Source organism: Psammomys obesus, unplaced genomic scaffold (genome assembly GCF_907164565.1).
Source record: "Psammomys obesus unplaced genomic scaffold, mPsaObe1.curated_primary_1811, whole genome shotgun sequence".
NCBI classification, from domain to species: domain Eukaryota; kingdom Metazoa; phylum Chordata; class Mammalia; order Rodentia; family Muridae; genus Psammomys; species Psammomys obesus.
In genome coordinates this window covers 7470359-7483029 of record NW_026585698.1, presented here as the reverse complement: position 1 = coordinate 7483029, position 12671 = coordinate 7470359, and the positions used below count along the sequence as shown (strand labels likewise).

Genomic DNA, 12671 nt, shown 5'->3' with positions numbered 1-12671 from the left:
TCCGGCGCAGGCAGGAGGGAAAAAGGAGCAAAGAGCACCAACACAAATATATAAAGTACCGGCAACTCCTAGTGGTGATGAAGCCTTTTCTATGAAAGAGACAAAGTGGGTGCGAAGGACCATGCCCAGAGGTAAGTTAAGAGAAAGCGTCTCTGAGGACGTGGGGTAGCACTTGCGCAGTTATAGAGAGACCTCAAGGTTGGCGGAATACCCCAGCGGGTAAATGACTTGGCTTGCCAGCATGAGGGCCCACATCCAGGTCCCCAGCACCCACGCAAAAGTCACGTGGCACACACCTGTACTCTCAGCACCGGGTGCCAGAGATGGGTGGATCCCTGGAGGTCGTTGGAGAGGCCCCCTAACTAAATGGACGAACTCCAGGCTGAGTGACGGGCCCCCCAAATAAAGCGAAGAGTGATCAAGCAAGACGCTCGCTGCTGACCTTTGACTCAGACAAGCACGCTGAGCACACACACACACACAGACATACTCTAGATCCTGCGGAGAAAAGGATTCAAGAAACCCTGAGGCGATGTGGCCTGTGCGGGGAGAGCTGGAAAAACAACTACAGAACAGAAATGGACGCAGAACTGTGTCTGGCACACACGGGGTATGGAGAGATCGGACAACACGGGGCTTCATGAACCGCAGAAGAAGGGTGGGCTGACGTCTAAGTGGAAGGGGAAGTCATGGCAAGGGAGGTGGCTGGCCAGACCCAGAGCGACATGGACTTCTCAGGGCAAGATCTGACGAAGACCCACCTTGACCAAACCCTTGCCAGGCTTCTGTGAGGCCTCTACGGAACTAGGCCAACCCAACACCGATATTCTAAGAGCTCATGGTCTGAGGCTGCGAGCTGAGCGAAGGACTTCATGCTGCTGGTTCCAGCCCACCTCTAAAGACTGGCTCCAGCCGGTTTGGACAGCCTAACTCACTGCTGCCCCACGTGCTAAGAGGAGATACGCTGCACCCAAACCCACTCTTCTTGTGGCTCTTTCACAGTTTCAGTTCCTTGACTCTGATCCCCGGAGGGGAGGGGCCGCTGTCACATCTCATGGTGGTCCATTGTGTGCTTTGTATTAACACAGCACTCACTCTGGAGATGAAATTTGTATCCTGGAAGTCAATGGTTATAAAAATTGAATTTGGAACAGGGGTTGTGTTAGCTCAGTGGTAAAACTGTTTGCCTAGTGTGTATGAGGATCTAAGTTCAATGCCCAGAACAGGATAAACAATCAGTCAACAAATGTATGTATGCATGTATAAACAAACAAACAAATGTATGTTGTTGATATGAACATGCTTTTGTTTTGGTCCCAGGCATGAGATGTGGGGCTGATTCAGATGGTCCATAGCAGCAGACTATTTGCCTCCTGCCGGCTCTGAGAGGAGCTCTTTGCCAGCTACAGATAGTTTGAATCTCAGGAATCTGGAGAGAAAATAAATGCCAGAGCCTAGAGAGTGTGGAAAAGTGAAAGAACAAGGCTGCTCCAGCTTCCCTCTTGCTGCTCCTAGTTGCTGTTGTGAAACAAGAAGTTGAAGATCTCCTGAAAAGAGAATTAGACTGGCTCCAAGGAACCCCACGACCCTAAGCAGCAGGAAGCAGCTAAGAAAGAACTGTGCCTCCTCTCCCACTAACCCTTTCACTCTCCTACTTGGTGTTAGGGTGTTGGAAGGGATTATAGTGGAACAGGGAGGAAAAAAAAAATAAAGACGTAAATAAAAGAGTTTTTAAAAAACTAATGCCAACAAATAAATAAGTAAATAAGTAAGTAAATAAATAAATAAATAAAATTTCTGCCCCAAAATAACAATTGTATTTTCTGTGCCAGTAACCTTAATTTTATGAGTTTTCTTATTTTCCTGAATAGTAGAATCTCAAGGAGCATGTTAAAGGTTTACATGTGCACACACAGATATGGACCAACTCTTGGGGAGAAGACAGTTTCTGACAGGAATTGTTATTCACCATGTCAGGTGATGTTTCACAAACTTAGCTCCCATTAAATCTTTAACCACATCCCTATAATAAAAATGTGCACTGTTAGCAAACGCACAGGCATTCTTTAATGGGCTCCCTAAAAAAAAAATAAAAATAAAAAATGCACACACAGCAAGCATACAGGGATGCATTCCATCTCCTCTAAAATAAAAGGAGGCATGTATGTCTGTGTACCATGTGTGTGTGCTTGGTTCGCATGGAGGCCAGAGGAGGGCCATAAGGGTGCCAGGAACAGAAGCCAGGTCCTCTGGAGGAACAGCCAGGGCTCTGAACTACTGAGCTGTTGCTCCAGCCTGTTCTCTTGGTTTTTCATTGTATAATCCTTACCAGCCAGAGTAACTTCCAGCGCACAGCGTTTCGGGTTAACGTTTACGCAGAAAAAAAATTGTGCTTTCATCTCCAGATCTCAAGCCGGGCCTCCAGACTTAGCTCGATTTTGCACATGGTCACCGGGAATCACATTGCCACCAACAAGGTCACTAGCCTCATGCTCTGGGTGAGCTACCCTCTGCTAGCCCCGCCTGCTCCACGTGGGCTACCCTCTGCTAACACTGACATACACTGTGCACATTTCCATGGAGCCTTTCGTAATTAGCCTTTATTTTCCCCTAACATCTACGTGAGTCCCCGCCCTACCCCTCGCAAAATTGAGCAAGTCCTGAAGAAGGCCAGAGAATGACTCAAAGTAACTGAAGACCACAATCCTAAGGAGAGAGGCTAATGACACCCAAAGCTGCCTGTTAATACGATGCCAGCTGCGTGCTAACAAGGTATAATATATGACGTGCCCTCCCCAGATGCTCATTCGTTTTATGGAACCACATTTTTGAAAACTATAAGTGTTTTAAATTGATAAAGCAATATCATTTTCCCTTGTGAAAGGAAAAGAAAAAGGCTTCCTATCAACTACTGAACACAGAATGTGCTGTCTTTTGGAAAAGGATTACCGGCAGCGAGATAGAATTGTCTGTGTTGGCCGCTGAGGCTACGGTGAGCAAAAGAAGGGTGGAGGAGTGCTCTCTTACAAGGAAAGAAAAACAGAATCAAAGCAAAACAAAACACTCAATTATATGAGGTATATGAGGCTAGGTAAGGCATGGAAGGAAGGTTAAGGTGGAAGGAGGCTGTTTCACAGGGGCAGGGGAAAAGGAAGACCCTGACATACAGGTCGTGTTTGTGTGGAGACCTGAATGGAAGCAATGAGCCATGAGCAGAGAAGGACATGCATCTCAGTCAAAGGAGATGACCAAGGCCACGGGAGCACACGCCAGGCTTGGCTCAGACAGCCAGGTGGTGCTGTGGCTGGACTCTAGTGAGGAAGGATGGTAATGGCAGCTGTCCAGTGGGCCAGCAGGGGGCAGAAGCTACACACAGCCGTATCTGGCGGGCAGGATAAGGACAGGATTGCTCTCTGAGTGACACCTGGAGCAAGTATGCTGGGTTTCGGGTTAGAGGCAGCTGCTGTGGTCTGCGTTCTACCAGAAGGAAGTGGTCCGTGTAGCTATGTGGAGGACAGATTTGGGGGGAACTACAGCAAAAACAGAGACATCAAGTAGGCTGGATGCAGGTCAGGGGGGTGAGGAAGGAGGTGACATTCCTCGAACCTTCTCAAAGCTGACTCCGTGTGAATGCAGCTTGGGAAAGAACACCAGAGGACAGCATTGAGGCTTCATGCTCAAGCAACTAGAAAGATAGTCACTAACCAAAATGGGGTGGGGGATGGGATTACATATGGACTTGAGTTTGGAGCAATTCAATTTAATTGTCCATTAATGGGCAGTCAGGTAGGTCTTGGGTCTAGAGGCAGAAAAGAAGACACTGAGCATCTAAATTTGGGAACTTCCAGTACAGAGATAGAATTTCATGAAAGTTGGAAAACCAAGTAAAATCCAATGATCAAAGACAACATTTTAGATTAAGTTGAAAAGGAATGAGCAAAGGAGACAGGCAAGGAGAAGTCACTACTGCAGAAGAAAAACCAAGAAAGAAATCCAAGAGCCTGAGAAGACAAGTCAAAGGTTAACCTCATGGGGAGGTCAACAGAGCAGTTTATCTGGAAAGAAGAGGACTCTAATGAGCCAAGATCAGGTGTACCACAGTATTTGGCAGGACTTCCTGTGGGCTTAGCTGATGAAAGTCAGCTGAAATGGTAGGAGAGGAAGGTGAAACAGGACTATGAAAACTATTTCCTGAGACCAAGTGCCCTGGAGGCCCTTCAGCATGCTGATCTATTCAGGAGATGATCAAGTAGACAAAAAGCTGATGACCCAGGGAAATAGGAAGTGGGAAGGGAACCACCTGAGTCACGGAGAAGACAGTCGGGTGGGATCCAGTGCTCAAGCAGACGGGCCCTAGACACACAGAAGCAAGGAAAGCTGGCTGGTGGATTCCCTGACAGTCGAGAATATCAACAGTGTCTAAAACAAAAGGATCAGCTACGAGAGAGAAATGGAGAGCTCACGGGGAGTGAGGAACAAAGCAACACCAAACTGCTTTATCCTGTAACGCCTGCGCCATAATCCTAGTGCTGAACCCTTTTAGGGCAGAGTGAAACACCACAGAAATTACCAACTGTACAACTCTCCAGTTGTATCAAGAGCTCCCAAGGTGTATGGCCATTTGTCTCAAGACGGGGACCGATGACTAATCTTCAGCATCTCATCGTTCCTCATGTGTGCAGGTGAGGAAGTGATTAAAACAGCACTTTACCAAGGCTTGTGTTCACCCAAGGAAAGGGCAGGAGCAGGGCTCGAAGGTGGAAGGAGAGGGGTGAGGGTGGGGGTGGAGGCGGAGAGATCCTTGCTATGATGATCAGCAGCACCCTGTGGTCAACATCGACCAGCCCTTGGGGATAATCAAAGGGCAGAAGGAGGAAGAGGGTGGGAGGACCCTGATGCTCTAGGCGAGGCCAGAATCTGAGAAGCTCGAGGGAGCAGACAAGCTGTCTTTGTCTACGTTTCCCTCAGGAGGGAAGAGATCCAAAAGTGGGAGGGAGAAAGAAAATAAAAATACAAACAAACAGCAAAACATGCCAGGGTTTTATTTTTAGAAGACACACAATTTCTCCTTACTGACCACCACACACACACTACTTGAGGAGCCTTCACTTCAGATCAGTCACTCCAGCACAGCTGAACATGAATACTGCTCTCTCGTACACATAGGTGTGCCTGTGGGGACCCTCACTTGGAGCACTGGAGAGCCTGCCTGCTATTCGTGAGGCTGAGTGGGTAAAAACTGTGCAAAGACTGAATTACAGGTTTTAAGGTTTTTCTTAGGCTCTGTATTAGGTTACTTCTCTATTGCTGTGATAAACCTCACGACAAAAAGCTACTTGGAAAGGAAAGGGTTTATTTAATCTCATAGCTTACCGGCAGTCCTGAACTAGAAGGAAGTCAAGGCAGGAACCTGGAGACAGAGACTGAAGGAGGGGCTTTAGAAGAAGGCTGCTTCCTGGCTTAATCCTCATGGCTTGATTAGCCTGCTTTCTTATATACCCGGGGACCCACTTGCCCAGGGAACCACTTGCCCGGGGAACGGCACCACCCACAGAGGACTGGGCCTTCCCACATTAGTCATTAATCAAGAAAATACCCCCACAGACTTGCCTACAGGCCAATCTGACGAAGCTATTTCCTCGCTGGGGTTCACTCTTCTTAGATGAGTCCAGCTTGTGTCAAGGTGACAACAACAACTAACCAGCAAAGGCTTTAAAGCGTGATCATGCCCAAGAACCCCCCTCCCCAACTAACCTCCAGGTCCACCCAAAAGTAACAATATGAAAAAGAAAGGTACTAATGATTCCTTCTAAAAATGAGTACGCAAGCAGATTATAGGGCCAAAGGAGATAACTTGTTAGGTACCGTGTAACCTCGGAGGAAATCTGGGTGTGCAGCCCAAGTAAAAACATCACAGAGAGGAAGGTACCTGCTTAGAAGCAGAGCATCATCCCCTCCAGAACAGCTGAAACAGGACCCCATGGCCACCACACCCTCGCTTTTCTAGGTTCTCATCCTTAAACCCAGGCCGATTTCCTAATGACTTGGTGTGTGGTTAAGTGGAGGAGCCGAAAACCCCCTCTGCACGTCAGTGGCTGGCAGAGATCTCAGTACCGAGTCTGCTTGAGAAGAACCACGGAACTGTGACCGCTTGTTTTCCTTTCAGACCCACTGAGAGGCCAAATCTCTGAGGACCGCGTGAGCAGCGCAGATCCTTCTGGCTCACCTTTGCGGATAAAGAGCGTGAAGTTCAGAAAATGGAACCGACTTGAGAGTGGCTGGTGAGAGATCCCCGCCCCCATGTCAAGCTGCCTTTACATCTCATCAACAACCAACCAAAATTAAGGGGCTCTTATAAAACAAAACAAAACAAAAACAAATAAACAAACAAAAAACCCAGAAAAGCATAGTACCTGCATTTTATAAGGCGCAAGCACACTGAGTGACTAGGGACCCCTGAAGCTCCGGGAGCCTCAGGACTTCCCTGCCCCGTGGTCCTTTGCAAGGCCAGTTGTATGTGGAACTTGTGTGATCCCTTAGTTAAATTTAGAAACCACTTTAGCATTCACACCATGAAACCTTTTAACAGTACCGTTTCAAACCACAAGTGCTCTGTTGGAGATGTGTAAGGAGCCTTGCTTTATATCTTCATTCTAATTTAAGAAGTAGCACTGTGGCTTCTTGGCGGACTCATTTTTTATTCTACGAATACATGTTTTGCCTGCGTGGACACCTATGTGGCATGCCTGTGCAGCTCCCTCAGAGGCCAGAGGAGGACGTCAGGTGCCCTGGAACTGGAGTCACTGCTTTGAAGAACACAGGCTCTCTTAACTGTGTTCTCTCTTTTCACCCCAGTAGCTTGCTTGTTTTGTATTTTAATTTAGTTTGTCTTCTAGTCAACAAAAATATCACAAAGGATACTACAAGTTTCGACAGATTTTTTTTTTTTTTTAAGTATGTCTGAACAATGAAGAACATCGTCCTGGTCACCAAAAAAAAAAAAAAAAAAAATAAAAATAAAAATAAAAATAAAAAAATAAAAAAATAAAAAAAAAAAACCACAAAACAGTTAATTCAGCTGTTAGAAGAACTGGCAAGATCTAGCTAAAGAGATTTTGGTAAGCCTAAATTCCACAGATAAAAAGAGAAAATGAGTCACATCAGGGAACATACTAAAAATTACCAAAAATGTTCAGTGTCTTCTTTAAGGCCAACAATACCATTTTATGATGGTATCTGAAGTCGTTTCATTTTTAGCCCATGACTAATTACATGGGCATCTTCCAAGCCAACAATGACCTCAGTTTCAAAGCATTCTAGCTGGGATAACATTTTGTTTCTAAAACATTACACTCATTCCTTTGCGCCAACCCTAATACCGAGTTCCCCAAAGTTTAATCAGCTACATTTTTCTATCAAGTAGGCTGACTGCTGTAATATTGGCAGGGGGAGGGATGTTGGAATCAAGCGGTATGAGAAATAAAGACTACTTAGATGGTAGTCAGAGAAAAAAATGCATTCTTGTCAAGTAAAAATAGCTATATTTGGTCAGATACCATCTCCTAGTTACATACTATTTCCTTTGCACTCATTTTGGTTAAAGACTAAATAAGACCCGCAGTGGAAGTCTCGACATTGAACTTGATCTGTATTTTTTAAAAAAGCAAAATCTATCCTTGTACACTCTCTGAATACCGATGCTATTCACCAACGCCTGCCAGGTACCAGAGCAAACGTTGAGAGGACATGCCTACTGTGAGCCGGTGTACTCTGCATTCAAACCTGAAAGGCCAAGAAAAGGCTGTAGCTCACAGAACACCAGTGGGCAAAATGCAATCAATAGTATTATCACGTCTTTTGACAGACTTTAGAGGTATAAAATAATCAAACAAACAAACAAACAAACAAAAACAAAAACAAAACAGAAAAACAACAGCATTTGAATTCATGGGCAAATCACAGAGGCCAAATGTGAGCAGAGGGATCAAGACACTTGTTTGTCCCTCTGAGCAATAATGTAACACACAGCGTGACACTCCCAAGAAAACCACCCAGCTTCGAAGAGAAATGCAGGCCATACAAAGAGTCTAGCCTCATCTACATTATCTTCTATGAAATTACAAAGGGGAGGGCCTGAACACGAAACCACATCTACATTTTATGTCCCATGTCAACTGTATGCATGTCTAACTGTAGTGCTTCAGCAAGAACCCAGAAAAAACAAACAAACAAACAAACAAAAAAAACAAAACAAGAACAACAGCAATAATAACGGAGAGGTATAGTTGTTAAATGCCTACTGTATACAAAATCCAAGGATTAGCTTACTGAATTTCATAATGATGATACTATGGAATGAGATATTAGTGCCTTATTATCATTATTCTCTTTGGATGCGACAGGGTAGGGAGTGTTTTACTCTGACTTTGAAAGAATGAAGACTTAAGTACTCACTGTCAAAGAACAAAGTTTTCAGGTGTTCGGAACTCTGTTCATTCATTGTTGTCACTTGCTTCCAGGATGTCTGAAGCCCTCAAAATGCAAGGGTAAGTCTGCGGGACCCTGCCTTCCAGTGGAGGAGGAGAAGGCCCCGGAGAGATGCAGCATGCACCTGCAGCTGGGAGTGAGCCTACGAGTCCTGCCGGTTCTTAAACCACGCTGCTCCTGAGAAATGCAGCCACTGTACCAGATAACCACCAAGTCTCCTTCCAACCAAACACATTCCAATCTGAAAGCAGAATTACACAATCTCTACAAATAAATCCTGAGGCCAGATGTGGTGGCGCACACCTTTGATCCCAGCGCTTGGGAGACAGAGACAGGCAGATCTCTAGGAGTTCTGGGCCAGGCTGGTCTATAAAGCGAGTCCAGGACAGCCAGGGTTCTGTTATACAGAGAAGCCCTTCCTCGAAGAACCAGAAAAAGAAAGAAATGCTTTCTAATACTGAGGTGATATGAATGAGATGGCCCCCATAGTCTCCAGCCTTTGAATGATTTGTCCCCGGTTGGTGGCTGTTTGGGGAGGCTTAGGAGGTGTGGAGGAAGTGTGTCCTGTCACCTGGGGATGGGCTTTGAGGTTTCAAAGCCTGGTCCATTCCGCACTCTGTCTGCTTTGTGCTTGCACTAAGAAGAGTGAGTGCTCAGCTTCCTGATCCTGCCTGCAAGCCTTTTGCTCTGCCATCAGAGCAAAACAGTGGCTCCGTGGAATCTGCCTCAGTCACCGTGCGTTATGACAGCAACAGAAAAGTAACTGATACCAGTACCTTATGTCAGAGCAAAACCCATTCCAGCAACCGCCGACAGGATTCCGGTGTGAAATACTTACGGTAGTCTTGTTAACATACATGTGGTCCCACTAGCCTGTCTTTCAGGGGCCTTACAACCTCTGACGTCATGCCACCACCCGGGGTGCGCTGCCAGTAAAAAGGACCCGCCTGCGCCACCCTGCGCTCTCTCTTTCTTATACACTCTGTCTCTCTCTCTCATTCACTCACTCATGGATGCTCCTCTCCTCTCTCTTCCCTACCACCTGTTTCCCGCAGTAAACTTCCTTTATACCAGTCTGTCACATGGCATCTTAATCATTTAATAACAAGTCTTCTGTGGCAAGGAAGAAAAACAAAGGACCCCGGCCTGTTTTAACATGTGTGGGAGAGAATCTTCTAGAACTGTTTTCACATCACAGACCGAGATTCATTTATTCGTGGATCATAACGTCAATTTAATGACTCATAGATGGCACTTTGGTAAACCTGAATGAACTATCAAAACTATACCTAATACTATACTGCAAATACTTAGGTTTAATGGTGCTAGCCTGTAGGCACTGGGGTCAGTCATGGATATAGCACATTTCTTGGTTCAAGCCTCAGTCAAAATCATCAAAAAAAAAAAAAAAAAGCTGTGCGGTGGTGGGGCACACCTTAAACCCAGCACTAGGGAGGCAGAGACAGGAGGGTTTCGGAATTCAAGGACAGCCTAGTCTGCAGAGCAAGTTCTCTCAGACAGCCAGGGCTACGTACAAAAATACTGTCTTAGAAAAGCAAAAAATGAAAACATAAACAACGCATAGTGGAAAGAGACCCAAATGTCTGGTATGGGAAGAGTTCTCAACTAAACTTTGATGACCAAGGCTTCCAGGATCAACACTTACAATACTTCTCATCTGCAATTATAGAACTTTCAAGACAGGCTGAAGAGCCAGCTCTGTTAGCCTTGCAAAGAAATTCTAGGAATGTAGTTGAGTCAACACTTCCCCAATAAAACACAGGCAATAAAACTGTGGAGAAACACAGGATGCCTGAAGGAAGTGCACGGAGAAAGTCAGGGCTCTGTGCAGAAATGCTGATTCTGGGCTGGGGGGGGGGGGGAGGAGGAGGGCAAGAGACACACCCTGAACGAGGGACACCACACTGAAACACACAGCAAGGAAGCCTCCAAAGGTGAGCTTGGCGAAAGGATGCTCCGGTCACGCTGAAGGATCCCGTGATATAGGAGGGAGAATCAGAACCGTAACACGAGAAAACCCAAACGTGTAAAGACTTGAGAGCTCAAATAACACAATGTTTACTTCTACGCTGGTGACCACCACACGTTTATATCTAAAGCTTGGCGAAGTGTAAAAGTCGTTTTGTCTCTCTCTCTCTTCTGCACTGATTTTCTTACAGTTGGAGCCAGAGAATTTGTGAAGCTGTTGTCTTCTCTGCAAGCGTGGTGGCCTATCAAGAAATACAGAGCACCAACATCCATCTTGCCCCTCCCCTTCCCAAGGCTCACGAATCACTGTAGAAGACAGGGCGAAAAGAGTAGAGGAGCCAGAGGCAGAGGATGACTACATGGAAACTGTACCTTCTGACAGAAACTGTACCTTCGGACACAGCACGGCAGCTGCTCATACAGGACTCACAGTGGTTTCGACAGCACGCACAAGACCTGTGCAAGCCCAAGCCGGACCAAATCCCAGCATGCTGAGGGAAGTAGGACACACAACCCCACTACTGTCTGTGGAACTACTGGCAACTGTTAGCTGCCAGTAAAGAGAAAAAGATAGCATTCTCATTTTCCCCTGGAAAAATCAACCACGATCCACACATCCAAGAATACTTGAGCAGCACAAACTGGTCTTGAAGTCTTGAAGGATTTGGGTGGTAGGAAAAAAAAAAAAAAAAAAAAGACATCGAGTTGAGCGGGGGAAGAGGTGGGGGATGAACCTGGGGCGAGCTGGGGAAGAGGAGGAATGGGATAAAAACACATCGTACCAAACTCTCAAGGAATTACAAAGAAGAAATGCAGAGCAAGTCTAGGGAGCCATCAAAGTATTGTCTTCAGTGAAACAAAGAATTATGGGCAGTGGCTGCTAAAAGCGCCAGATAAAAGGTAGCTAACTTTATAATAACACATCAGGCTGGAAACAGCTGAACTCACAAGTGGACCAGGGCCTCCTAATGGCACACAGTGAGAATACATCTAAAAAGATCCCCCAATGGAGAATCTGAATCCAACCGGTCCCTCAGACCCATTACAGGGCGGCAGGAAATACAGGAGCCAGGGAAATGGTTTAAAAACAGCACAGAGATAACAATCAGCTAGATTACAAATACAGGCACCCTGCAAAACTTGGTTTCCTCAATAAATAAGGCCAAGGAAAAGCAGTGGATGGAACTGTAGCAGGCTCTAAGAAACCTAAAGACTCACTCAACCACATCCTTGCCAACTTCATTTGGTCCTGATTTGAACAGACACACCTCAAAGGTACTTTCCCAGTACTGTACAATTTGAATACAGACTATCGGGTTACATAAAGTCTTATTTTTAATTTTTTTACATGTGCTAATAATATTGTATTTGTTTATTAAAGGGATAAAAACATTAAAAAAAAAAACAAGAAAAAGAAAACATGGTACGCATATAGAAACCCAAGCAGCAGATACCGAACATATACAGGCCCCTTTTGAGAAAAAACATTTCATCTTTCTGGTAGACGTGGAATTCCAAAGAGCTGAGAGGCAGGTCACCTGACTCCTGTCCTTCAAGGGAAGGGGCTAAGTACCTCTCTGTAATGGATCTGAGCTGGGCAGACACCACACAACCGACTTTTCCTTCTGTTTCAGGATGTGTTTCCATTTAAAATGCAAACATACAACCAAAGACAGTGCTCCGAAGTACCACACACAAACTATCAGAAGGCTTACGCAACAGAGCTGGCAAGCAAGCACGCCTCCCCGTTCTCTTCCTGGAGCGCTGAGCTTATTTTCCTTCCTGCAGCTTTACTGATGGACGTCTTCAGCTTCTTGGCCAGCTTTTTCGGCGTGTTGGTTATGGACGACGATGATTCCTCCGCGCTGCAGCTGTACACTTCTATCTTTATCTGGAAGTCTGGTCCGGCGTCGTGGCTAAAGGCAAGAGCAGTTGCAATGCTGGGAGCCTCATTCAGGAGAAGAGAACAACCAAGGCGCCCTGCCTGCCTTTGCCATATTCAACATCAACCATTGAAGCATACAGAAGGGGACATGATGCTCACCTATATCTAGTCTAAAAGTCACGCTGTAACTTTTAGAGGCCACCACACAGGCTCCCCCTCACACGTGTCCTTTCACTCTCGGGCCCAAACACGCACACAAAGAAAATACACAGACAAACTCTATAGTTGGCGGATGGATGGTTGTGAGTTC

At 45.8% G+C, this 12671-nt stretch overlaps 1 protein-coding gene across 1 annotated transcript in view; it reads right to left on the bottom strand.

Annotated features, from left to right (window-relative positions):
• The window catches only part of Rtkn2 (rhotekin 2), a 58718-nt gene that overhangs the window by 23362 nt on the left and 22685 nt on the right, over positions 1 to 12671 (bottom strand). Inside the window, exon 6 of the mRNA XM_055598976.1 lies at positions 12192 to 12392. Within this exon, the coding sequence (XP_055454951.1) occupies positions 12192 to 12392 (201 nt within the window). The remainder of the gene's footprint in view (positions 1 to 12191; positions 12393 to 12671) is intronic.